Raw genomic sequence first — 27,731 nt, 5'->3', positions numbered from 1 at the left:
TTTATACTGTGTCACAAATATTGTACAGCTTTCTGAAAGGGACAGCTGGATTTTCACTGGTAACTGAATCCAGTGTTTATAAAGATTTTGGGTGTTTTCAGTCTTCTGATGCGCAGTGCCCCTCTAGGTTTTGTAATTGCTTCATACTTGAATTTGTTGGCTCAGGCATGAGATTTCTGGATCCAGTATCCTCTTCCTTGGCTTGTCAGAGCTGTGAAAGGATCTGACTTTGAAACCTTGATTATTTTTAATGTCTTTTTAATTCCTTACAACTGTTAAAGGTCTAAACATTTACGAGGAGCACCGGCTTACCTCATTTGTGAGTCACACCTTCACAATAACAGGATGTCTTCTGCAAAATGTTTTCAAGCTCTTTGAAGTTGGATGGGTTCACGTGGGTTTTTGGCTCTGTCTGCAGATACAGTCTGGGGGGTTTTTTTTAGCAGAAATATTTGTACAAGTGGCTCTTTGAAAGGCTGCTGCTGTTCCTGTGTGGCAAAGGAAAGGCAGTGGCTCTGACTGGAAGATCGGCTGTTGAGGCATGGCGTTCATCCCTCCTCTTCTGATGGCAGGCTGTTGAAAACTAGCTGTGTCTCTTGCTCGTGAAATGTTGTCATGCACTGTTGAGGTAAACTTATCCATCGACTCCAGTGAACTCCTCCGTTCAGGAGGTGGAAAAGAATAGCAAAGAAAATTTTTTGCCATCCTATTTATAAACTTTGTCAGATTAACTTGAATGAGTTTGGGCATGTGTTCAGTGCTGCTGGATTACGCAGTTAGGATTCTGTTCTGGCTCCCTAAACCAGAACAATGTGTAACACGTCGCCATTCAGTGTGTGTGTAATCTGTTCTTGGTTCTGTGCTGTGTGCAGTCAGCAAGAAGGGTCAGGAATTAAAGAAAGAGGAGATCAGTTTGTGCACCTGGATCTTGTTTGAAAACACAGGGTACAAAGCTTCTGAAGCCTCTCAAAACTCTCAGCGGCTCCTCAAAAGAGGAAGCTGGTTGGCAGAGAAGACCCTGAAAGCTGCTTGGTTATAGAGTACTCTTAAAATTTAATGAAATATAATCCAACATTTTAATTGCATGTTTGAGCTTATGAATTTAATGTTGACTTTAGCAATTCTGCTTAGTACCTAATGGGGCAAAACTCTTTGTGTAACAATGAATCTCCTCCAGAAGATCTGAAGATTAAGAAATACTAATACTTGAAAAAGCAGGGAGGGAGAGGCAGCAGTTGGAAAGGTTTCTTGAAGCTCTTCAAGTTTTAACTGTCTTTTGTCATTCAAAGCAATCTTGGCTTTAGCTTACATTATGAACATTTCCTCTTTACTAGTCTGCAGAATGGCTTGAACAACCTACAGTGAGTATGTAAGAGATTACTGTGATCTGCAGCCAAAATGGTGGAAGCTTTAAACAATGCTCTTTAGCAAAAGAACTGCAGAACAGCTTTCCAAAGGGATTTATTGTACCTCAACCAGTAGCCACAAATGCTGCTTGTGTCCCTGGAACGCTGAATGTTTGAGAAATGGCACAGTTTGCAGCAGGAGTTACGTCAAGAGTTAGTTCGGGTACATCCCTGCCATGTAACGCTATGTACCATAACTTCAGTCAGTCCTTACAGGTTTTTGCTTCTTTGCTGTTGGCTTCTGCTTACCAACTCTGCCTTTGAGAGGTGTCAATAACAGAACACAAAGAATGCGGCTGAAACATTTATCCTCTGACTGCTGCACACAAGGTCTTCGTAATTCATCTGTGTGGGGTTGAAAGGGTGGGCAGAGAAGGTCGTGTTATTCCTTGGATAGTCAAACTGTTACAATTTTTCTCTTACATCCTTGCTGTATAGAACAGAATCATAGAATTGCTTAGGTTGGAAAAGACCTTTGAGATCATCAAGTCCAACCGTGTGCCTGGTCTGAAATGGGATGCTACTTTAGTGATTCATGTTTTTTGTGGTGGTTTACATTCAAGCCCAACATAGGACAGTAAGAGAACTGATGTAGTTATTGCCAGTTGCATATTCCCTGACCACAGGAGAGTCACTAACTGTGCCCCTTTCCCACATAAGCCTATGCAGTTGGAATGAGACTGAATGTCCTTCTCTGGAGCAGGGGACTTCAAGGAGAAGAGGAAGTAAACATCCATTTCTTCATCTTGTCCTCAGACAACATCCTATCTCAAACCCAGCTGTCGGAATGGGCTGCATTGGGCAAAACACTGGGGACTAACTGTAGCAAGGCTGGTGGTCTTGTAGTACCAGACAGCTGGCATCCTGTGGACCTGACACAGTGCTTGACATAACTATTAATCTGTGTTAATGGAATTGCTTGAGTGGCCTTAATTTTTCATTGTGGAGTCAGCAAGGTGGATGCTTCAAGTCCATGGGACTGAATATGCACTCCCAAGGCACCCACCCAGCCCAAACGTGGGAACAACTTTCTGGCACAGCTGATTATTGTACGGCTGACGAAGGAAGTGCTTGCACTAAAGCACCAGTCTTGGAGGTGATGGATTGTGTGTCCTCTCTTGCTTTCATGTGTCAGAATAGCTCTGGTTTCTCTAGTGGTCTACAGTTTCAGATTGAAAGAAAATGTCTATCATGTAAACACTTTTCTTTTGTGTATATATAACAGAAACTAAATGTTAAGATGGTTTGGTATCTTGCAGTGTAATGTCCCATCTAGAAACAGTGGTGTCAGTTGGATGGGCGGCTTTCAGGAAGAGAAAGGTGTCTCTGCTCTGGCTTTTGCTGCTCCATCTTTGAGTTTCTGGTGCTAGGAGGAGACCTGCTGTACTTTGAAAAAGTTATAGTTGGATGAAGTTACAAAACAGCACCGTAGCAGGGTATAATCTCCTCAAAATAATCTCTTGGGAACTGCACGTACTTGATAGACATTTCAAGGCATAATCCTTCTCTAAAGAGTAAAGGAAAGTTCACGGGTTTCCAGACAAAGACCCTTTGGCCATCTGGACTTGACTTTGGTGTTGTCTGCTGCTTGCTCGTGGGTGAGGAAGTGGTGTCTGAGCTGTGGATATAAGGTACTATGCAACATATTTCAGTAGTACTTAAGCTCTCTTGACCTAATTCACTTGCTTTTTTACTGGAGCGAGGATTAGCAGTGGATTGCTAGTGTAAAAGCAAGCAGCAGTTAATTCTTGTAAGTCAAGTCCTGTTTGACTGTAATGTGGGTAATACCACCTTTTTGGAAAAAACAGGGCAAACTCCTGGAATGAATGTGATAAAGGATAGGCAGGGGTGATCCTGGTGCCAAATACTAACATGGCAGGCAAATTGTGTGTTAAGACTTGGATGGTGCTGGCTACTGCTGACTGCTGCTTTCCTTCTCCAAGTCACGACTGATCTCAGCTCTTAGCCAGAGCAAGCTTCCTTGGAGGCCTTAACACATTCCACAGGATTCCAGATTGTTCTGAAAATACTTTCTAAATGCTGTCTTAATTAAAGATTTCTTTAAGTCAGAATTAAGTTATTAAAATGTTCCAGGCATTTTCTAGAAGTCTTTGAAAGCTGACTGCACATTCTTTTCAAAGTTGATCTACTGCCTGTTATGGGTCACAAAGTAATATTGTGCTGCTTGTGGGTTACGGATAAGTTGAAGTAAGTGTATGATTATTTTTTTCTTGTGGCAGTTTGCCTTTTTGTGAAGTGACGCTACCAGTGAGTCACTCTTTGTGATTTTGCAATTGCTTAGTTGTGGTCCTTCAGCAGTAATGGAAAAAAAAGTCTAGTGTTCCTGGGAGGGCATTTCCAAAATCCCTGGGTACGTCAGACAGATGGACTAACAGCCATCTGAAATGCTTTTGTTTTGCTTTGCAGAACCTGAGGCTGCTTCTACAACACTGGGTAATCATACGTAACAGGTTTGATACTTTACAGAAAAATTGCATCGTGTGGAATTGTTGACAGTTCACAAGGGGGGGTGCTGCAAGTATTTAATACACTGTATAGGTGATTTGAAGATAACAAGTGCTTAAGAGGTGTGCCTTCAAAGACAAGTTGCACTGTCCTGGTCTGTCCCTACCAAGATCTGTGGGAAGAGGTGGTTCTCCGCCATTAAAATAGTGATTAGAGCCTCAAACCTAAACCATGTCATGACTTTTTTTAGATATGCCTACCAACATAGATTGAGTGCTTCTATTGGCCTGTGCTTCTGTTTGGGGGTTTTTAATTAGGGTTTTAGGATTTCAAAGGCACATTCCAACTAGCTTTTTTTCTGTGTATCTAACGGCAAAGGCTGTGTTTGGAGGGAGGTAAATTTCTGTAACAGTAAAGCAGAGTTCTTAGCTTAAAAGATGTGTTTGTAAGAGAGCTCTGAGTCTGCTCTCTCTCCAAATCCATGTTCTGCGGAGATTATGTTCCTTCTTTGCATTTTATGGGTAGTTTGGAGGAGCTAGTGGCTTCGGTAGAGTTGTCACCTTTTCCTGGTGAGTGCAATTAACTTCTGCAGAAGATTATATTCAATCTCCTTTTACTCAACCAGCGTTGGGAAAACTTGGCTGCTGGTTCGAAGATGAAGTCAGTGCAGAGGTGTCTTTCTGGACTTGCAGTTGTCCTTTGCCGTTTTGCTTCTCAGTTCTGTAAAGCTGCAAAAGGTTTTAAAAAATAGAATTGGAACCTTGTCAGTTTATGTTGCTTCTGTTGGGACCCACGAGCAGCTGTGAAACTGCTTATCAAGTTGATGTTCAGAGTCTGACTGGAAATTGCAAGAGCATGTCAGACTAGAACTCAGCCCGAAAACATATGTGTGGTTATAGAGAGCACTATTGTCATGTACATCATCTCAAAATTTGTTACAATAAGCCAAATGTTTATTCTTTCCTATTTGCTTTGCAATCTTGTGATGTAACAAAAGCCATGTAATTATCTATCATTACTACAGGTTCTGGAATGGGAATGGATGACTGTCTCTATATTTGCTGGGCAATTACTGTTAAGTAACAGGAAAGCCTGCTGAGTGGTCAGTCAGCAGATGCATTACTGGGAAACTACACGGCTATTGAGCACTTAAAATCTGAAGACAAATTTTGAAGTGTCATTTGTGTTTCGAAAGAAGGATGGGAGGCAGTTCTTATGAACTTTGCACTGAGATCAGAGACTAGGCAGGGAAGACAAAAAGTGAGTCTGTTAATCTATGGAGCTGAGAAAAACATTTATTTCTTAAGAGAACAAATAGGACAGGGCTGTTTATCTCCCTTAAGTTTCCCAGGAGATGTGAACCCAAAATATGTTGCGCTCGGCCTCTTCTATCACTGTACTAGATAATTTCTTTGTAAAATATCTTACCCGGAGAGGTCAGTTTTCTAGCACAAGCCTTGCTCCTCTGTTCCTGCTCTGTTCTTGGAAGCACTTTGCAGATTTGCCTTGTTTGTGAGAGGTGCTTCCTCCAGAGCAGCATGTGTAAAAAGAGGTTTAGAGCTGCCTGCATAAAAAAGACTCAGCAACAACACAGTTGCTTCTCTCTGATCCACAAACAAACATACATTGGGAAGATGTGGTCGGGGAAGGCTTACACAGTTTTTGGGCTGCTTCACTGTGGTCTGAAGCACAAGTTATGTGTTTATTTGGGGGATTCCCACTTGCAATATATCATTCTCCCAGTTCTCTCACTCTGGATCTGGATGGTGGACTGTCCTCAGGGGTGTGGGACTCTTTGCTCACAGACCACGAGGTTGTGCTGAATGTTTGCTTTTTGTTTTGAGTTGGCCACGCTTGTCTGCGGCCAGTCTTGGGCAAGTTGTTTCAGTTGGCTTCAACCTTTCCATACAGGAATGCCTTTTTGGGCCATAGGAACAGCTCAAATAGCTGGTTTTCCAGAATGTTTTGCTTGAGCTATCTCTAAAGCCAAAGCCATGGAAGGCTTTTTAATACAGTAATTTGGCTTGAGCGAATGCAAAGTTAAGCAAAGCACGTTGAGCTGGTGGCAGCTGAAGTCTTCTAAAGAAGCAGTGCCTAAAGGAAGGGGGAGGCTTTCCAGGGTGCCCTATCTGCAGCTGGCTGCACGCACAGCGCTGGAACTGTGCCCCTGTTGTATTGCTGGGAGTGAGTCCACAGCCCTATGAGTCTCAGCTATACCTGTGATGCAAGTTGCTGTGCTTTTCCAGCCTCAGTGGTTGTGTACCTTCTATCTGTGCTGTTTTACACAGCGCAAGAACCTTTGGAACACGAAAACACTATCACCTTGTTTGAATGATTTTCTTTCAGAGGGAATGGAAGACCTGGGTCAAAATTCGGCTTCTGACTGGATTAAAATCTCTGCTCTCATTCACTTTGTTTGAAGTAGTAAGGCACTATTTATTTGAGATGGAGTTTAAATCTAAAAACCTCAATGTAAATTACTCAGGAAGGGATGTCATTTTGTGCACCCGTAGTGGTGATAACCTGGGTTAAACAATCACAGGAAACTTATTTCTGGGGCAGAAGTGAAGGGAGGTATTCTGGGCATGGCACTTTTATGATAACTTCTGGAGCTTACGTCTCTTAACAGAAAGATTTTGAATGTTTGACTGGTACAATCAAAACCAGATGGATTATGGGAATTCAAAGATTTTTTTAAAAGCATTTTTTAAAAAGCCCAAGAAGTCCAATTAGTAGAATTCAATTCATAGAAGTTTAAAAATTAATGGTAAGTTACCTTATAAAATATAGATCACTTGAGACTAAACTAAGAGCAGGCATATGGTCTTGATTTTATTTTTTTTTCCCTTCAAACACTGGCACGGTGCTGAGGCCAGACAACTTTATTTTCCTGATGTATTATAACCAGCTGCAGATGTTTTAGGCATTATCGCTTCTAAACGGGCTTTGACAAATGTCTCCTGGAAGCCAGCAGCTCTAAATATTACATGCAGTGTGTTCTGAGGAAAGGTTGAAAGTAAAGTTTTAAGAATTAAACGTTCAATGTCTGAATCAAGAAAATTTACTTTCTGCCCTTGTGAGGGGATTTGCTAGCTGAAAACATTCTTTTGCAAGACATGCACAGATGTGAGTTGGGACACATACAGAGACTGGAACAAATACTGCCATAGATGGTCTCGCATGGTATGTTATTTACTGGCCCTCTATTGCTAATACTAAAGCGTGGCCACTTCCTTGAAAGGGTACTTCAACATATGTCTAAAATGCTGAACCTAAATTTATAACAGGTATGTAACTTTTCAGCATTAAGGCAAAAAAACCCGAAGTATGTATTTGAACATATGGAAGCATTGTGTTTTGTGCATCAGTGATAACAGCATGGCCCTCTACTACAGAAACTTTTGTGATATTTCAGTTACTCTGTTCAGGATGAAAGAACTTTAAATGAAGATCTTTTTGTGCTTTTTGTCTTTGCTGCATAGCTTTGAATTGAACCCTTGCCCAGAAGGGCATCTTCATGTATATATATCTCTCTCTATATATGTATTACAAAGTGATGCTTGCGTTTTCAAATGTATGGCTTTGGGGTGGAGAGGGACTATATGATTATTGACATGGGAATTGCATCAGGGGTCCTTGACTTCCAAAATTCAGGCAGCTTGATTCATCACTGCATAAACCATACACTTGTTTTTCCATACCCTGAGAGAGGTTGGGAAAATATCTGCTTGCTGTAGACATGTCACTAAAACGTGACTCGATATGCAGCACCCTGAGATCTCGATCTGGTCAAGGCAGGAGAGAAAGGAGCCATCCTGAGAGGACAGGCAGAGTGCCTGAAGGCTCAGTGCTCGAAACTAGGTGGTGGAAATACCCCCTTAGGCAGGGATGTGCCAAACTGGCAAGGCATCTGATAAGGGTTGTTTATATGTTAGCAGTTCCTCAGGTAATGGTGGTCCTAATGGTTTGAAATTGGTGGGGGTTTTGCCAAAAATCTTTATAGAGAGTTTTAAAGGGAAAGGGGGATTGCTTAAGTTTTATCAGTAGCTTTTTATGCAAGGACTTTTTTTGGTGAAAAGTTATTTCAGAACAAGGTATGTAACTTTATATATATATAAAGGTTAACTTTGCATCTAATTGTACCGCACAGGGTAGCCAAAAGGAATCTTCCTGCCTCTCTGCGTTACACCTAAAGACCCTTCCTCCAGCTTTGGACCAGTCTAAATATAAGCCAGCTTGTGCTCATTGAAATCCCTAGAGTCTGCCTGGCACTAGGGAGCCATTCCAGGAGAAGATTAGAGATGGCAGGCATCAATGGGTAACTACTTGAGCAGGGCCCTGCGTGCTTTGCTTGAAGGGACGTGGCGCACTGCCCTGCAGCGGGGAGCCAAATCAAGCAAATGCAAGTCTAATGATTTGGATTTTGCTACTTCACATTAGTGTTTAAAACTGCTTAGATATAATCCTCCTAGCAAATCTCTCCATGCTTTGAGATGGCGAACATTCACTGCTGCACACTGATTTTTAAGTATGAACTGGTTATATTGAATTCTTGTGCAGCTGAACAAAGGCTCTCACTGATGCCTGGCAAAGAGAAGTTTTCATGTTTGATTCTGTTTGTACAGGAGCATAAAATGGTTCTTTGTATCGATGTGCTATAACAAATGAAACATTCAGCCAAAGGTTTGGTTTTGATACTTGCCAGTTGTGCGGTGACTCTGGAAAATGTATATATCAAATACTTGAGGGTGGAGGGGGGATTCTGCAAAGTTGGTGCAGAGCTACTGGTTGCATGTGTTTAGTTGGATGTGTTTTCTTGTCTTACAAATAATTATTAAGAAAGTTTCCATTGAAAGTTGCTGTTCATAATATCAGTCTTTTCTTAGCAGTTGCCCACCTGAGCCAAAAAGAAGTTTTTTCCCCAGTCACACAGGATGTTTCCACTGTCTCTAGGGCTTGCTCTGGTTTCTTGCTGTGACTTCATCAGGAAAAAAATCTCAAAGATAGTGTGTGCCCCTCAGCTGCAGCTATCTGGAAGTGCTTATGCGCAGAGGTCCCTTCTCTGTACTGTGTATGGAGCCCAAAGTCATCGCATTTCTGCCTAAAAGACAAGCCACGGTTAATTTTGTGAAACATCAGTCAAAAGCACGCAGTATTTTTATGCAGCACTTGGAAGACTGATCTGAATACTTTGAAATCCATAGCAGCTCTGAACTTTGGCTTGCATCTTGTAAGGAAAAGAAAATGATCCTACCTTTAATAGGAACTAGCAGAAAGTTGGCGTCTTTTTAACTTGAAGGAATTTGGGGTGGTTTCTCATCCCTCTGGTCTAAGTGGAATATCTTGGCTTGTCCAAAACAGCTGCTGCTTTCTGTAAATGCATTTAAAGGACTTTTGGAGGTTAAAGTATTTGATTTTCCCACATCACCACCATGTACTATAGTTTCTTCATACTTTCCATTCTTGGATGAAATGTTTAGCTTACTGTAGTGAGAGCTGCTACCTAAATTGTTCCAGACAGTCAAAATAGTTCTTACTAAGGATGGAGGATTAAGCGATGAAGGCTTTTAACTACATGAGCATTGGGGTTTTTTTTGCATACAGTGATCTTTCTGAAGCTTGCAAAGAAGATTACTTAAATAGAACGGCGTTGCTGTGGAGTCATTATTGTTTAATCAGGATCTTCTTTGACTGTCACTGAGATTAAAATGTTAGCATGGGCTTGATGCAGTTCTGAAAACTAAAGCAAGTGCCTGTTTAAAGTTTTATATAGGGAAGGTGGTTTAAATTGCAGCAACCAATTGGATTTGACTGTTTGGAGCTGTTAAAAATAGGTGTACTAAGCAGCCAAAAATGTGTTGAATTTCCCACCTACTTGTAAGCATTTATTGATTGCTTTAAGGCTGGCACTGAGGTTTCCCTTCTGTTTTTACAGAAGCAGCTTTCTGCTTTAGAAGGTTTTTTAACCTCTTTGGTTCAATAAATCTGAAAGTTGGGGAAAGTGGAGATTGATACATGTTCCTGTATGAGGGAGTAGGGAAGTGTGAATTTGAGTTTGCTAGTGGTAGAAATAGCAGGAGGAATAGTAAATTAATTGCCTGAATGTGCTCTCCTGCCTGACGAGTAATGATCCAGAAACCAAATAGGGTGTGTTAAGGAGGGTGTGTTAAGGAGGGCGTTGGCACAAGTTGTCTGAGTAATAGAGGCGATTTGATGATCTTGCCCCCATTTTACAGCTTACTTCCCCCTCCCTTGAGCTGGTATGGCTGGGTGGGGACCTACTGTAAATGAGATTGATGAGACGAGCTGGATTTGAAACAAGAAAAAAGCCTTTTAACCGAACTTTGCTCCCAAAGATGATGGGTGTAGAATAGCAGTGTAATTCAGCAAACTGGTTTTACTGAGCTGTGTAGAAGAAAAAGACTCTTGGTCTCACCTGTTCAAAGAATTTGCAAGGATTTACTTCAGACCATGAACAAAAGTGTCAGGAAGTATCAATTTAAGATTAGTTTTACTTGAACGTACATAACAAAACAAACAAAATCAAGGCTGCTATGTGAATACTTATCTTTTACTTTTAGCAAGATTGACATCTCATCATTACAGTAAGTGTTATGGTCCTTCCTCCTGTTAATGTAATTTGTGAAAATCCAGTCCTACATAGGCTGCTTCTGAGCAGCTGTCCTGAATGGGATTACTGAAACACTGACATTTATCTGAGCTTTTTACTGTTATAATTCATAATAGCCAACTGCTTTGGCTTATGCTTTTTGGGATGGTGAACTTGTCTTGCCTCTTTGCACAGTGGTAAATTTATGGAAATACATAAATATTTCCTAATCTGGGAGCATCATATGGACACTTAAATCTTGAAGTCTCTTTGCATGTTACATCAAGTTTCAGGAAATGTTCTTAGAAGTAAAAAGGACTAGTTCACTTAATGTGTGGCCCCTAGAGTATTTTATAACATGAGGCATGGGAAAATAGGTCTAGTTGAAGGCATCTGTGAAGTGATACTGGGAGAGAAGTAAAAGCTTGAGGAGGGGTGAAAGTATTTCATTGCTCTGTAGGCATGTTGAAGTGAATTTAGATGCTTTCAGAAAGACCACTCTGGTTGGCAAGTTGCTATGCAATACTGAGGCTGACTTTTAGTATGTGTTAGATATGAATTATGAAGTGATCTGAGTCCATATTCAGTGTGCATCTCTTAATGGCATAAGATTATTCAAAGTTGAGTTGTTCCCTAGCATTAAATGCCTGGCATATTTATATTCTCTTGCCTTTCTAGCAAAGGTGGCAGCTTTCACATGTAGCATTTTCGGAAGGGCATTGCTTTTTTATATTACCTTAAAATACAAAGCTTGTCTCCTAGTGGTCTTGCATGTGCTGACATCCAAAACTAGAACTGTATGTATTTAATGGGTTTAGTTTGGAATTCGGGCTAACATTCTTGAGAGAAAAAAAAAATGCTTTCCATGTGATACCATGTTCCATAATGGCATGGGGAGAGATTGCTCACAGGTTTAGGTGTGGCTGACTTTGGTTTAGGTTAAATAACCTGCCTACTTATTACCACTAGTTTTGTGTAGGGCTTTTTTTCCTGAAGCTTGACAACCAGCCTTCCTCTTGCGGTTCCACTTTTATTTAAAAAGCCGTCTTTCTTACCACAGCCTTTATCTTCCATGCATCCTTTCTCTAAGAGCAGCACTGCAGAGATGATGTTTTCCACTACAGGTTGGTTGATTAAATGCTATGACAAATTATTACAGCTACTTGAAAGCAGTTGCTGTTGTCTTTAATTTTACAGTGTCAAGTTACTCTGTCTTAAGTAAGTGCCAAAACTCTGCAGCTGCTTTTTGCAGAGGTCATTACATGGGGCTCACCTGTAAACATGTCATCCCCCTATGTCCTCCCCTTTATGGAGGGGAGAACAGATGTTTACCTCCTGAAAGATGCTTCAGGCACTTGCTGCAGGAGATGGTCACCAGGCTGTCAAAAGCAATCTTTATGGGCAGGCTGGTCTTTCACAAGGAGATGTGTTTACAGAGCATGAAATTAACATTTTTGCACAGAAGCAAATAATTGCTTACAACAGAGACTTTAGTAGCAGATTTGAAGCTTGAATGATTATTAGTAAGGTCAGATGGAGCACATAGTGGTGTCCACCTCCTGAGCAAAGTCATTCAGAACTCTTTAGCCGTTCGTTTATGCTGGAAGGGTTTAAGCTATTGTAATGTTCATGTCTTGAGCTTGTCACTTTTGATAAGAACTTGTAATAAGTTGTGTTGCTCTATCTGTATACATGGTGTGATTTCTTCAAAATCATTCTTGAATGGAAAACGTTTTTTGACTTGCAGAAAGAGGGGTGAACCCCCATTCCCATCATCTTAGTCTTGAATTATTATCTAGTAGTACTCTAGCAATGGCAGGGGTTTTAAGAGACTTTGCAGGAAGTGTCTGTCAAACAGGCTGTTGTCAAGAACAAAAGGGTTCTCTGTGAAAGCTTTCTGCGGTCAGGAGATGGGTCTAAAGGGTCAGTAGGTCCAGTAGGTATCGGATAGTGTTGGCTGTCCTGAGCTGCTCTGGTAAATGCTCTCACTTGTCGGGTCAGGGCTTTTTCTTGAGCCGTGATGAAAAACTGTTTCCGAAGAATGGATATTGGCAAAATTAATCAGATTGATTCTTCACTTATGAGACAGATCAAGTCTTGAACTTCAGTATTCTGTGATAATAAGACCAGTTCATCATCACTCATTGCATCTCTTCATTCCCAGTTTCCTCAGCCTGCTTACTCTTTCAAGGTGACTTCCCTGCTCAACAGATGTGCATGTCTGACAGAACATTTAAAAACCACAGAGCTTGAAGTAGATGAAGTTTTTGTAAAAGAAATTTCGTTCCATCGCAATTAACCATGTCACAGAATTGAGCGAGTCTAACTAATGTTAAATGTAAGTGTCCAGTCAAACTTCAAAGTGGAGGCAGCCTTTCCTCTCTTCACACCACAGTTGTAAATGGTGCTTAAGGCTTGCAGCCTCCATTTTCAAAACATCCTGCTTCTTCAGGGAGGGGGGGGGCGAAAGCAACCAGCATCGCAAAGGCTGTTCTGAAAACCTTTTCAAAATGCTGCATGTTGCACCCATGATCTTCCCATTGTTCTTCTATAGGACAGCATTCTTTGGAGGCAGTGGGACTTTTTGCTTTGTTCAGATTGTGCTGAACAGCCCTAACCATAACACCTTTCAGTGGTTATCCTTGTCTGTAAAGGAAATGAAAGCCAATGCATGTGGCTCTTAAAAGGAACACCCAAGCATTGCCTGAATACTCCCCAAAACAACTGTCCTTGTGTTCTGGGAACACATGAAATCTAGGATACAGGATATGTCTCACTCCCTGCTCCCATTAAAAGAAGGCTTTAAAATAGTCTAAGCTACTTCTATACAAGACTGAACCGAGATTCACCTTCAAAATTCCTACAAACAGGTGAAATGGAGCTCAGCGTTCCTGCACACTTTGTGTAAGCTGTGCAGTAGCACTGTTTTACCAGCACTGGTTTTGCCACAAGGTGTTACACCATAAATTTTCAGAGGACGTGAGAGATCGTGCATACAATGAATTACTCAGATGCTCTGTAACAAGACCTGCTAATAGCCTACCCTCTTTAAAATAGTCCTAGCAGTGTGAACTTTTTTTTTTTCCTGTTTAATAGGACTTGGTAGAACGAGCACCTAACCGAATGTGAGGAGTTTGTATTGGTCATTCTCTGCTGTATCTTATGTACGACCATACATTTTATTTCTTTATTGATTTTTCTTTTTTTGTCGATGCTTAAGCAGTATTCTTTCAATATGAAGTGCGACTTATAAAAATACTAGATATAACATGTTCAAGTCAAATTGGGTACTTTTTTATTCTGGTATGGCAAGCTTCAAAATCTCTATTTCAGAGAATGTCCTGCTACACAGCAATTTTTCTCAGTCCCATAGAGCTTCATTATAGCGAGGTCAGACTATGCGCCATAGAGAACAGAATTTATATTTTATCATAGGGCTAACTGCTGTGCTCTTGTAATGACCCTGAAGGACAGTAAATGCTCCAAATACTTCAGTTTATTTGGAATATAGTTCTATTGTGCTGTAGGAGCTAGAGTGGATCTAGGAAAACAGAAAATATTGTGGTATGTTTTAATGTGATTCCTACTGGATGCTTGTGAGACTGTTTGGCTGCTATAGCCCTGTCCAGAAAGCAGACAGTGAAGATTCTTGGAATTGGATGTTTTCGGTGTATATTCTCGAGGGTGAGACCTCCCTTAAGACCCTCGTGGTAAAATGAGACTCCTCAAAGTCTAATTGCATCCTGGCCTGAGATGGAACATATTAGTTTCTCATGTAGTTGAAAAGCCTCTTCCATAATTTCACGTGTTGTGCTTTTAATTTCATGTCTTTCCATTTTCTACTTTGCAGCAGTGTGTAAAAGTGTGAGGACTATTCGTAATATTTGCCCTTCCGTTCTGCTCAGTCATCTCTGCCCTAGTCAGCACCCATTATTTTGCATTTTTCTGTGTATGATGTTTCTGTAAATATCTCAGGATGAAACTGGCTTTTTTTAAAACAGTAAGATACAGATTCATACAGTCTGTGATCTGTCATCACACAGAAATGATAAAACAGCTGCTGAACAGCTGCATAAGAAGTCATTCAAGTCTTGTGTTTGTACAGTTAATGCCTTCTTTACTCACCCTTTGAATTGTATCCCAGATTTTTTTGATGCGTTGTTCTCTTATCAAGACCGCTTTTGAATTTTAATCCTGTTCTCCACTTATCTGGCAACATCAGCAAATTTAACAAGTATGCTTTCCATTCTAGTATTGAAATCGATAGATAATTTTACAGGGTCTAGGAGGATTCTGGCAAAGATCACTTTGACACGACCTGAATGTTCGCATAAAAATGTTTAAGTTTTTATAACATTTGAGTGAATGCCAATTTGGATATTAACAATAACAAGAACTCAGTATACTCAGGTTTGTGTCACTGAGTAGAGTGATTCATCTCTTCTCTCTCCTGTCTGCCCAGATGTTACCTGTCCCAGAAAGAAGCTGCTTGTTTCTTAGTTTTTAATTCTGACACTGCTGTAGTTAGTAGCAGTTTGTCACTCTTAAGGTGACACCTAAAAGTGATTTGTCACCTTGTAGGCATGTACAATGTTTTGGTATCTGCATCCCTAGCCCTGCTTTTCCTCAATTCCCCAGAAGTGTTTGTCATCTTTCAGTTATTGGAAACCTCATCTGTCTTCCCCAGGCACTTGGAGATAACGGCCCTGAGGCTGTCAACCAGCTTCTTCCCTGACCCAGCCAATTTATCTTACCGGTTTCTATTTTTTCCCTATTGCACCCTAACTAGGCTTAGTGTGCCGTCTTGCTACGCTGGCACTATGAGCCGTCAGGTAGTTCTTGCCATATTAAAACTTGCAGCTGCCCATGTCAAGCGGTGATCTCTACTAGAGGGCATCTCTAGGAAGGACCAACGTACCTACGCAGGATCCAGCCTCTAGATTCAGCATTTCGGTGTAGATTACTTGATCCTTTCCTGCGCTCGGGTCAGCCTCATCTCAGCCCAGGGTGGAGGTGTGGGATGGCATAAAGATGTGTGATGAGCACAATTTCATGCTGTATTCGAAAGGGGTAGAGGCAGACCTCTTGAGCAGCTTGCTTAGGAGAGAAGTATTAAACCTGGGAAGCGAGATCAGGTGCCACATACGTACACACAAGTACTGCAGGGAGTTCTGCCAATGCTTTCCTTGTGGAGGGAGGAGTGGCAAAATGGTGATAGACGTTCTCTTGCTGGGGACGTGTACTTGGCACTTCAGCTTTTGACTGGTGAGAAGTCTCTATCCATTACTGTAAACACAACTTTAAGGTGCCTAGAACTTTCCATGGGATGACCTTCCCCATATGGTTCATGGTGGGGTTTTAGTTCTTAATCATGTGATGTGCATGTTCTGCAAGTCCTCTTTGCAACCCATCAATGGTGGCTTGGTTTCCTAGAAGAGGTTGAAGACTGAAGTTGGGTTTTCTGTTCTCGGCTTTTTGTTCCCAGTGAGAAAATGCAGCTTGTGCCTGGTGTCAAGATATGGCTCCTGCTTCCTGATGAGAACTGTTTACAGGAACACTGTAATGGTACAAGAGACTCCTACAGTTATTGCCCAGCTGCTCCGCGTTGCTGTGTACAGCAGGACTCCTCCTCACCATCAAGGGCAGTAATTCTGTGTGCTGCCTTCTCTACAAGGAGGATCTGGAGATGCAAACAAAGCACAAGTACATCAAATGAACTGACAAACTAAACCAGGGTAAACTGGTGGTAGCATGGCTCAGATTTTTTTGAGTAACGGGTAATAGCAGTAAGTCTGATTCTGAGAGGAGTTTGATTAATCCTGGCGTAGATCTGTGCGTTTGCTATTGCTGGGTGCAATGTACTAGATGTCTGAGCAGCAGTTAAATAACTTCTTGGGAAGAAGAGACATGTTAAATGTTGCTTTTTAGTGCTGATGTTTTCAGTTTAACATAACACTGTCAAGAAGCATCAAGTCTGCCAGGAAGTTGGCAGAGAATTTACTTTAAAATCCTTAAAATAGCCAAAAGGAAAATAGTGGTATTCTGTTGCTGAAAAACCAGAAAAATGTGGTTTTGCTGCATTGCTGCTAACAAAAAGCTGTGCTGAGACTGATGCTAACAATGTGAAAGAGGAAGCAAAGCAAAAGGTAGGGTCCATCAGAGCACCACCTGAAGTAATAGTAAATGTTTAATTGAAAACAGTGATTTATTTATTTTCCTCCTAAACCAAAGCAGTTGTGGTGATTGTTGTGGGTACTCCTGGTTGCCCAGTGACTGGAAGGCAAGCGAGCAGTGTCAGCACTGAAGGTATGGAGTGAAGAGCATGGAAAATAAAATAGAAAAATGCTTGTGATTTTCTTTGCTTATTGGAGTTAGTGGGAACTGGTTTGTTCAAGTGGTGTTTAAGTATTATGTGAGCATGGTGTTGTTCCTGGTAGCAAGAAATAACTGGGGGAAAAGTACTTCCTGAAAATACCTGTAAGCTTCTTGACGTCTTAAGTTCTCCCTGGATTCCTTTTGTCACCTGGCCACGTTTCCAGGGACACTTTATTATTAAACTGCTACTGTGATCTGCTGAGCAAGATGAGCTGACGCAGCCTGTCTGGGGATTATTTCCTGTGAATGCTGCTAGTAGATGATTTGACATCCTCTGGTTTTTGGGTCTGACTTTTGGGCAGATGACATCATTGTTCTCAGTCAGGTTGTGCCTCCTTTTGAATTTCTGGTAGGAGATATTTCTATAATTTCATGTGTAATTCCTAATGATGGATAAGCGCTCAAGAAAAAAGCTAACATACAGACTTTTTTCCAGTATCTTTCAACATTCATTAGGGAAAATGCCATTTCTAAGCTTGATACGCAGCTTACTATGGGAAGCGCTCCGTCTCCTGACATAAACCAAAATCTCGGTACTTGGCACACAACTAAATGGGAATTATGGTTCTTATTCCAGTTTTTGAGTCATATCTGTCACATAGCTTTTGTGTGGATCAAATATAGTTTTCAGTGGCAGTAAATGCTGAGATTTCTTTTACCTTTTTGGAGCATTTTGGAACAGTGGTATTAACCTTTCTGAAGCCAATGTGCTTGACGTGCTGACAAATCCTTGTGCCTCCCCAGGGCATCAAACTTCTGTGATGTGCCCTTGGACTTCACTTGAATAAGTTTGGCATCAGCCCAATTTCCATGAAGAAAGGTAAATATCTGATCTATGCTGTCAGCTCTTCCAAAGACTGCTGCAGCTCTGCTTACCAATACCTTACGGTGCTCTGCCTGCTTTCCCAGGCAAAACCCAGATCACTTCTGTTTACTATTATGAACTATAACTGTTGGCAAGCTTTCAAACTGCCTTGCTCATCCTACCTCAGAAAACATGTTATAATGCAGTCTCTTATCTTATTTGTGCCTTTCTCTATAACAAAGTGCAAGGCATCCTGGTAGTGTGATTTGCACATTGATACATCCCAAGATTGAGTGGTTTTCTCTTGATTTGTCTTCTCTGCGGAAAATATTTATATCTTCCTTTGGGTGTCTAGCAGGTAGGCTTTGTCGTGTTCTTGTTTCAAAGATTGTTGGAGCACTACCCATCTCTTTTTTTCTTTTCTTTTCTTTTTGTTGTTATACCAGAGTTTCCCAAGGACCAAGTGCCCACCCAGGTAGATTCCATTTTATGAAAGGCACAGATTTTCATAGTTCTTTCATCATCCCAATAGTTACAAATGCTGTAATTCTTTTTGTGAACTGAATGAAGTTAAACTTGCAGTCACACGTTTGCCGGGTCCACCACCATGCAGCATCAAGGCGAGTTGTAGTCTTGTATTGGTTGACTGAGTGCTGTGAATTTCACTTCTGTGGAGTATTTCTGTGTTGAGGATGTACAGGGTTGTTTGTTGTGGTGTGTCTTTAACAAGACTTCTGCTAGCATGATATATGGTTTGATTCTTCGCTAGTATTCCAAATATTTGGAAGTTGTGTTCATCTGAGCAGTTCTTGATTGGCTTAACATTCCTATAATCTGATCGGGAGTTTATAGCTCGAGTACAGGGAATTCATGGAAATGATGGAATTAATAGGTTTTGTATCCTGAGTTTTTTATTAAATCTTAATGCATATTTAGTTAAGTGTTTCTGCATATGCAGCATAATCTGTAAGTCGAAGCGGTAAGTGAGATTTCAGAAATGGTGCTCCGAAGTATGTCCTTATAGGAAACAACTACAGCTTGTGTGCCGTTTGCTGCTGTTAAATGGAGCGTGGATATATGCAGACATCTGGAGGGGGCTGCTGCAAATGTCCATTTCTCAAATTGATCTCCAATCCAGCTTGTTCACTCTTCTTTCTGTGAATACAAGGCTTGAGGTATTTAAGACACCTTCAGATAGCACGAAATGCTGTGAAAAACAATGTACATCTCTATGGATTTCATCCTCATAGATTCTGCCAGGAGCTGCAGTCAAAAAACAGCTCTTTGACGCAGGATAAAAAGCTGGTATGCTGGTTCCTTGGGAGAACTCACCTCGGTTTAAGTTTCTAGAAAGCACATAAAGCAGAAGGGGAAGGAAGAAGGGATGGGGAATCTTCAATCTCATTTGGAATGGCAGTTCAGAGATGACTTTTGTCTACATCTTCATAGTTCACATTTTTGCTGTCAAAGCCCCTGCTGGCTGTTGTACCCCAGGCAGGGCAAGTAACGGGTTGTGCCTCCCATCTCGACTGGAGGGTAGTCCATGGAATGACGTCTTGTTTGGGAATTTTATAATGTGTTGCTGTATGTTAAAGCAAGGTCAAAGAAACGTGATTATTGCTTGAGGGGGAATACGAGGAGGTTTCTGATGCAACCAGATGCCTGCAGTAGCTTATCCCACAGATTTGAGCAGATCCCTGAGATGTGCTGCTATGTGGGAAATGGAGCATTTCTGTTATATGGGAAGGGCTGTATGCATTTTAGTGAACAGAAAGGATAAGAACGCTGTTGTGGGCCAATTAAAGCAACGAGTCCTGTTCTGAAGTCTAAAACTAGGCCAGCTGGGTTTCTAACAGCTGAAAGAGAAGTCTTGAGGCTGAAACTGCAGTGCTCGCAGGGTGGGCTAAAACCCGGGGAAGAACTCATCGCTTGGTGCCCTGCACTGGCTCTGGAAAGGCACTGCGTGTTGGCAGGCCTGGATTGAATTAGTCAAACAGTAAGTTTAGAACAGCAAACACTGCAAGACCGTAATATTATTTCTAGGGGAAAGTGAAGAACAAAAGTGTAAGGTGTTTGCTAGAGCTTGATGACTAAGCTAGATGTCATATTGCTGTCCTCAGCGGATGCCTGTAAACTTTAATTGGCTGATGAACCAGGACTTTTTGCTAGATAAAATTTTGTTTGTGCTAAGGGGTTTTCAGCAATTGAAGTTGAATAAAACTTGTTAACTGAAGGAATTTAAAGCACGTACTCTTCTAGCACCCGATACAAAAAGCTTTCTGCATTAAAAAGTACAGAGCCAGCTAAAATTGGGTAATGCTTAAGCAGTAGGTTGTCCTGTCCACCAAGGAGCTGCCTGGCGTTCTGCAAGGAACATATTCTTTAACATCTTTACAAGCAGCTACCAAGCGTACCTGGTTGTTCTGCAGAAAAGGCCCTGCCGTGTGTCTCTATGCATGGCCCATTCAGCTGGTTCTAGTCCAGCTGTGGGGTTTAATTAGCGGCCCTGGGGTAAGGACTGACCCAGGAGTACCTGCAGTACTTGTGTCTCTACTTTCTGAAGGAAGCAGGCAGGTTATTTCCATACCCTGAAGCGTCTCCTAGAAAAGCACAAATCTGAGCACGTGGATTTCAATGTTACTGGTGTTTCAGGTGGGAGAGAAGAGGACAATGACCAAATGGTAGCATTGTGGCGGAAACATTTAGGTCTGGTTCGAACCTGTTTCTTGGATCTGAATCGCAACACAGCTGCAAAGGCATACTTGGCTTTTTTGTCTTTGAAAGCACTTAATCATTCCACATGATGTGCTGCCATTTAGTCCTGTGTTGCCTGTTAATAGTTCCTGAAATGCTGAAGGTATGGATTATGTTAATGTAGCTTTTAAATTTTTTATGGACTGAAATAGCTTCAAAAATTAACCTTTTGAAAACACTTGAGTAGATCGCATGGCAAGGCTTTTAGCAGCTTTCTGTTCCTAGTACTGCGCTATCTCCCATTCCAGTAAATGAAGAGCTTTGACTGACCGAGGCTATGCTCAGCTTCCTGTCCTAGGACGAATGCCTCCAGCTGATGGTGGAGATATTTTTATTTATCATTAGATCATCTGAAAGCCTCAGCTGTTCTCATGCCAGTATGAAGGATGGAGGCTGTTTGTGTTGTGCGGGTGTTGTACCAATTTGTTGTTCAACGCATGCTAATAGATCTCTGACAAACCAAGAGAGATTTTTATTTCTTCATGGTGCAATAAGACTTGATATCTATTTGCTTATGAAAAGGTTGCCTACGTTTAGCATGGATGGTCCCATGATGATTAAAACCTGAGCTTCTTGCAGCAGTGAGAGGGAGAATTCCTCCTTGTTTCTGCCAGACCTGGCTTCTCTCATGTTTCCTGCCTTCTGAAACCCCTTGGGTACTCTACGTTTTGGAAGACCGAAGAGAAGCTGGCTATAAATGTTTCTTACTTCTGCTTTGCTGTGGCACAGATCATGGCAACCAGGCTGTACCCAAAGTGCACGCTCTTGAGTCTTCCACTGAGTCCACCTAATAAATAGAAGAATGGTTTCTATTTGCTCTGTCTTTTTCTGTTGTTTTTCTGGATTGTTTTGTTATCTTCGGCATCTTGTTGTAGGATATAAATGCAAGACATACTTGCTGAGGTGCTGGGATAAATGAAGAGACCTAGGGTGGAACAGACACCCCTTTTATCACTGTCTCCAAAGATCATAGCTTCTTGGGTCTGATCACAGCTCCTTGGTTTAAAAAATAAAAAAATAAATCAACCCAAAAAAATATATGTTTCAGTGGGGTTTGAGATCTGTACAGCATTGTGATTAGCGTATGCACTTCAGCAAATCTTTTTTTTCCTCGTGTACATAAAACTCTTGGCTTATGTCTCTATCCACCCTTCTTTTATTCTGGCTGGAGCCAGGCACACTAAATAGTGATTAAACAAAAGATTAAAATTCCATTTTTGTGCATTTGGTGTTTGAATGCTGATCAATTGCTTTGGCGGCGCGTTAAGTAACAGCATGGTAGACAACAGAAGGGGCTTATTTACAGCAATCTGTCTAAATCCATTTTCAATGTATTGCTTTATATGCCTTTCTACTTTAATTCATTTTCTGTTTTTAAAAAATGAAGGATGGAAACAGGCAGGAGATTAGTTTAAGATATTGCTGGAGAAGTAATCACTCCTTAGTGGTAAATAACTTCCAGTTCTTAAGGAAAAGAAAATGTGCTTGAGCTGAAATAGAACTTATGGGCTTGCTGTAGGAGTTAATGGATAAAATTCAATGGCTTGTGCACTTACATAGCTTGACTAGATGACCATAATGAGCCCTTCATGCTTTGAAATCTCCTTTTTGCATTGCTGTTTACAACTGACCATTTCAAAAATGAAGAAGTTTTTGCAAAATGAGAAGCTAAGGTAGAGCAAGACAGAAAATTGCAAAGGCTGTAGTCTTGCTGACCTGTTTTATAGGGACAGAAATCCAGATCAGTCATGCCCATGTACCCTAACCATGCAGCATTGATAACTGCAGTGTTCAAACAATGGTCACTATATTCCACAGTTAAAATGTAGATAAGGGGGGATGTGCTGGTGGGCTCTGGACAAAACTTACATCTCCTGCTATGCAGTTAAAATTAATGAGAAATTAGGATAAAAGTGAAAATTGACATGAAATATGGCATTACGGGTAAGACATAGCTCCCCGCAAATGAGATGCTTGTTTAATAGTGAAAGCAAAAGTTAGTCCTAGGAAACTTGCTGTGTTTTGCAGACTGCTTAGACATCACAGTCTAGTGCATCTGTTGAAGGGGTATCATCAAGTTATGTAATTTGCATAATTGAGTCAAATCCCATGCAGCATCCCTGAAGGAAACCACTAAAAAAGGCAACATTCTGGTCCCTGTGTGCTGTGTCTGGATTTCTAGAGCTCAGACATCTTTTACAAGGAGAAAAAGCAAGAAGGGGGAAAAAAAAAAGAAAAGAAAAAAAGAAGGAGCTTCCAAAATAGCATCAACGGCAGCAACCTGCCCGTTTTCACAGTGAGACTTTGAGCGTGTATATGCATATCTTCCCTCTGCCCACAATGGCATGTTGCCCACAACTTTACACACTGCTCTGCTAGTAGTGATGACATGAGCATAAAAATTGCAGTCGAGGTGGAGAAGGCAATGTTTTATCGTTCACACTGACTTTTTTTGGTAGTCTGCTGAAATTATGTTGGTCTTGAAAGTGTGATTCTTAACAAGAAATGAGATGCTAATCAGCCTGCTGCAGCTACACCTTCCCTTTGGGGCTGTGTGGATCGCAGGTGCTGGCAAGGTCACTGAAGCAAAGACACTGATCTTCACTTTCTAGCACTGAAAGTCACTTCAAAATTAATGTTCAGACATTGTTGACAGAACTTGTCAGTGACTCACAGCACGCTTTTCAGATACAGTGTTTTAATAGCGACCTGCAAAACCAATGTAAGTGTTGTATGTTTGCTTGCAAGGGATGCAGTGGAAATATTCTAACCTCTTAACGTTTACCCGTAATGGAGCATTTCTGAATTGAATGTAACTTCTCTGCCTAAGCCCAAAAAAGCTCCAGAATGCAGCATGTCTGTCGTGACCATCTGCAGCTATGTCTACCCTTCAAGATTTTAAAAGCCACTTAAAGAGAGGTATGGCGATCCAACAGAGATTAACGTTGTGTTTATCTGGTGTGAATCTCGTTCAGCTCTAGGTGTACAGGGCAGTAACATCATGAGCACTGCAGTCAGAGGAACAGATAATGAGTTACCCCACACAGTCCTCACTTTACTTTGCTGGTGCCAATGTGAAAAAAAGTCTCCAAGACTGAAAGCTGTACAGAGCCTATTCCTCAGAATTTAAGGATCGATAACTCTTATTCTGTGTTCTCGGTGGACTCCAAAGTCCAACACTACAGTTCAGAAAGGTCTGAGTAACTGATGCGTGTACTCCATAGTTTCCCCTCTTGCTTAATTTAAAATTTAGAAATTATTTGAAGTTTTTGTCTTGATATGTGTGGCCTTGGCAGGGTTTAGCTTAGCCCAGCTCAAAGATGTTTTCGTGCGTAAACGTATTTGGGACTGAGAGAAGTAATATATCTATGCATTAGACTTTCTGCTGTCTGCCTGCCTGATTTGGGCTTTGTACGTAATTCAGTGACAATCTCTGCGATTTCTTCTTTTTTTTTTTTTTTTCCTTTTTTTAACAGCACTGGAGAATGGCGTATGACTGCTTGCTTTCACTGAGTATCGCAGTGTTTAAATTGCTTGCCTGCTCTGAGGGTATCTGAATGCACATTGCTGACCTCTCTGAAGAATGGCTTGAAGCTGTGCAGAAAATGTACTTCCCTGTTTGCAATATCCTATATTGAGCACACAAACACAAGGGCGACTCCAGTCCAGAGCCTGGGCATGCTCACCCTGGGCAGGGATGGCTGGAACTGCTTTTTAATGGCTTCTAGGTTGCTGCTTGGCTTGGTGAGCGTTGGCTGCTTTGGTGGTACAGCTTTGTAATGGTGTGAAATGCCCCTCCTGAAACAGCCGATAGCCCAGTGGTGTGGCTTCCCTCCAGAGGATGCTGGAGGTGTTGCCGTGAATGCTTTGGGGGAATACTTCGAACTTGTCTCCCATCTCCTTAGAGCTCTTGTGGAGGGGGCAGGTCAAGATCCATCCCGTTAGTGTATTTCGTAAGGAGAGTTATCCACACAGGTACCTGCAGCAGTGGACGTGTGTCAGCAGTGGACGTGCGTCTTCTAAGGGATATTTTCAGACTAGAGTTCAGAGGGAAGGAGTTGTCTCTGCAATTCTAGTTTCAGTTGCCTGAGTGCCAAGAAGAAATGGGATCTAAAACATTCTTACCAGTGCCCTGTTAGGCAGTTTGCATGCCTTTTTGCTGGTGGGTCTCTCTTTTTCCCCTCTCCTTCTCCAGGATGCCTGACTTCTGGTCGCTTCACAGGGGCTTGGCATAGGGTGCTCGGTGACCACGTGCACAGCGGGTCTTGTGAGGCTGAGTCGCACTGTGTATGTCTCCTTGTAGATCTAGTCTAAAGACCCTCTTACAGTGCTCTCCTCTTCAGTAGTGGGTGGGATTTCTACAGTAACTGCTCATAAGGGCTTTACACGTGTTGAATGACAGCAAATAGCAGAAGGGGATAGTGGCCATTTGTAATCATTGTAAATAATTCTCCTGGTGTGCTCATTCAGTCCAGAGCCCTATAAACAAGAGACAAAAGAGACTTAAAATATTGAGGTTTCAGACTTGCCAGTTGTCCCTGTGCCCAGTATGACACTTGTGCACAAGCCTAGTGCTCAGAAAGTTGGCAAAACTCTCCTGGCGAGGAGGTGCTCTGGTCTGGGAGAGCTTTCCAGGACTTTTCCTGGCAGGGGAGCATCCTGGAGAGGAAACTGACTGGTGAGCAGGCCTGGCAAAGCTCAGATCTCGCAGAATGGTAGTGAGCTCTGCAGGTTATTTAGTGGGGGTGATCCAGAGGGTGGCATGTTGTCGGAAAAATTAAAAATCACTGTGGTGGCCAGACAAGTGGAAGTGCTGGACTGTTGCAGTAGCACAGGCTGGCTGCTTCGTGTTGCTGAAAATTCGATCTGTTTTACACCAAAAATGACGAAGCTGACAATTCTACGGTCTGTCTGTCACACAGCTGTCATCCAGACCTGCTCACATGAGTGGGCACAAGCTAGCGAAAGTCAGGTAGAGTTTGCATAAATTATTTGTGCTAGCACTAGGTCAGACAGAGCCACGTGTAGGTGCTGGAGTTGGGTTTGCCAGCCCCTTGCCCACACCGCGCCCTGGCTCACTGCACCCTAAGGAGGCATCTCAAACCCCATCTGTGCACACCCGCTATGCAAAAGCAGCAGCAACCTTCTGCAGTGGAGCAAACGTGAGGTTTCTAGCTGGTGTGGGCATATACCCTGTATGTTTTTCAAGGTGCTGTGTGATTGCATTGCTGACACCAGCCTCCGATTGACCCAAGGACTAGCTGCATGCTTAGTTTCTCTCTAGAAGTGCTGTTGTCCACTGTGTTTAGTTTGCCCTCCCAGTGCTTTCTTGCACATTGGGTACTTACACGTTCATCTTGACACTTAAAAGTACTTTTTCATTATCAGCAGGCAGAAATTCACATAAGAACAGTGATGTTTAATGGGATGGCTAGAAAACCACTAGGCCAGTTAAGCAATTTAGTTTGCTATTTATACCTGGTGAGTTCAGGTAAGCCCTTCCAGAAGAGGAGAGCACGGTTCTTCACCACAGCTCTGCTGCTCTGGACCTGCACTTACCTTCCCCCGGATGAAGGGAATTGGTGAGGCTTTGGCAGTGCCTCTCATGAAACCTTTTTTCTTCAGCAAATGCAAGTCTTCAATGTGTGTATTCAGAGCGGAACTGAAGATATTGGATTGCTGGTGGCAACATTCATTTTATGTCCTAATATAGGTGTGGAGTGAAATTCAGGAAGATACACTACCAGTTTCTGTATTTGAACAGAAGTAAGGATTTAGAAGAGTAGAGTTCATGTGCTAAAGGGACAGAAATTAACAACGTAAAAATGAACTGTTGCTTTTGATTCTTATAAATTCATCAGAGTGGAAAATAAAAGAACAAATAACAAAGATGAAGAAAATTAAGGCATCATGGAGTAAATGACAGAAATCAAGTACACCATCTAGATATAGCTCTGTTGGGGTTCTTCTTAAGGTGGTCTCTCTTCTGGGTGTAACTGTCCTTTCCTGCTAACCAGCCTCTTCTGGCAGTTGTCTGGTTTTCACCACTGTTAATCCCAGTCCTATAGTGTGGTCTCTTCCCATGCCGCCCTGAGAGTTTCTTTTCCTCCATCTTCCTGCATCATAAGTATTTTTCAGAGCATATCCTTGTTAGTTCCAGGTGGCACAAGTGTAAGTTCCTTAATGTTCACATCATGAACTGTCTCTGTGACTGACTTCTTGTCCATCCTGAGTGCCCATCAGCTCTCCTTCAGTGAAAATAAAATTAAATTGCAGGGAGCAGGAAGGGGAATGCTCTGAGTACTGATGTTAGTTAATTGAAATGTGTAACTGAGTGTCTAGTTTCATGGATGAAACCTGACTTCTGCCAGGTGTGTTACCATCTGCAAAATGTCAAGAAGCTGAGTGTAAATCAGTTTATGATCCGTGATTGAAAGGATCTAGATTGATTTAAAAATCTGTTATGTGGGGGAAAAAAAAAAGTTCTAGTAGTTCACAGGCCAGCTCTTAATCAGGTTGAGCTCTATTACTTTTAGACCACTGGTTTATTACCCTTTGGCACGGTAATACAACCAGCACAACTCAAGGTTTTCATGCAGTTCCTTTGCTAAGGTTTACCACCCGTAACAGAGCAGGTGGAGCAGAGCATGTACCTGTGTTCGGCCTCTCTAGTTCACTTTGAGATCTTAGTTGAAACCTGTCTTCACTGATGGTTTTGTGAGCTAATACCCAGGGCTGGCTCTTGTAGGAGAGGGGTGGTGGGGATAATCTGCAAAACCTTCACTGCAAGGTTCACCAGAGCTCATCTGTGAGGCTGCAGTGAGGTGAGCTGCATCAGGCTGAAGACTAGTGCCTTGGAATAACAAGTAAAATGTCCAAAAGTCCTATTTTCCCAAGACAAATCTGGGCATGAAAATTAAGAGTTTGTAATTTAACTAGTCAGGCAAATGACATCTTTGTCCCAGACGCCAAAGATGCCTGATAACCCTGCAAGGTTACTATGCCAACCGTTGCTTTTTGGTGGTTGTTTAGTTTGATTGACCTATTAGTGAGACTTTAAACTTCTTGCCCTCCAAGGGAAGCTTTTTTTTCTTCCTAGGAAGTTCTAGCCTGTGGAGTTCTCTCTGCAGGTCATGAGAAATTAAAAGGGAAAACCCTCTAAGTTCTTTGTGTAACTACTTTTGCAGTAATAATGCTACAAATGACTTGCATTTGTACTCTACCAGCATATTAGAATGTAATTGAAAACTTATTCTCAGAGAAGATGTGCTCTTCTTTTAACCTTAAAGCCTACTTAAATATATTATATATATAT

At 41.8% G+C, this 27,731-nt stretch overlaps 1 protein-coding gene across 2 annotated transcripts in view; it reads left to right on the top strand.

Annotated features, from left to right (window-relative positions):
- GALNT10 (polypeptide N-acetylgalactosaminyltransferase 10) overlaps positions 1-27,731 on the top strand; it is an 88,261-nt gene that overhangs the window by 13,995 nt on the left and 46,535 nt on the right. Inside the window, exon 2 of one of the 2 annotated variants that reach the window (XM_054217442.1) lies at positions 15,968-16,047. The exons of the other annotated variant lie outside the window; for it this stretch is intronic. Within the exon in view, the coding sequence (XP_054073417.1) occupies positions 16,018-16,047 (30 nt within the window). The 5' untranslated portion in view covers positions 15,968-16,017. The remainder of the gene's footprint in view (positions 1-15,967; positions 16,048-27,731) is intronic. 2 annotated transcript variants of the gene reach the window in all.

The sequence above is a fragment of the Rissa tridactyla genome, chromosome 11 (assembly GCF_028500815.1).
Source record: "Rissa tridactyla isolate bRisTri1 chromosome 11, bRisTri1.patW.cur.20221130, whole genome shotgun sequence".
Classification (NCBI taxonomy): Eukaryota; Metazoa; Chordata; class Aves; order Charadriiformes; family Laridae; genus Rissa; species Rissa tridactyla.
This window is presented reverse-complemented; position numbering and strand designations above follow the sequence as displayed.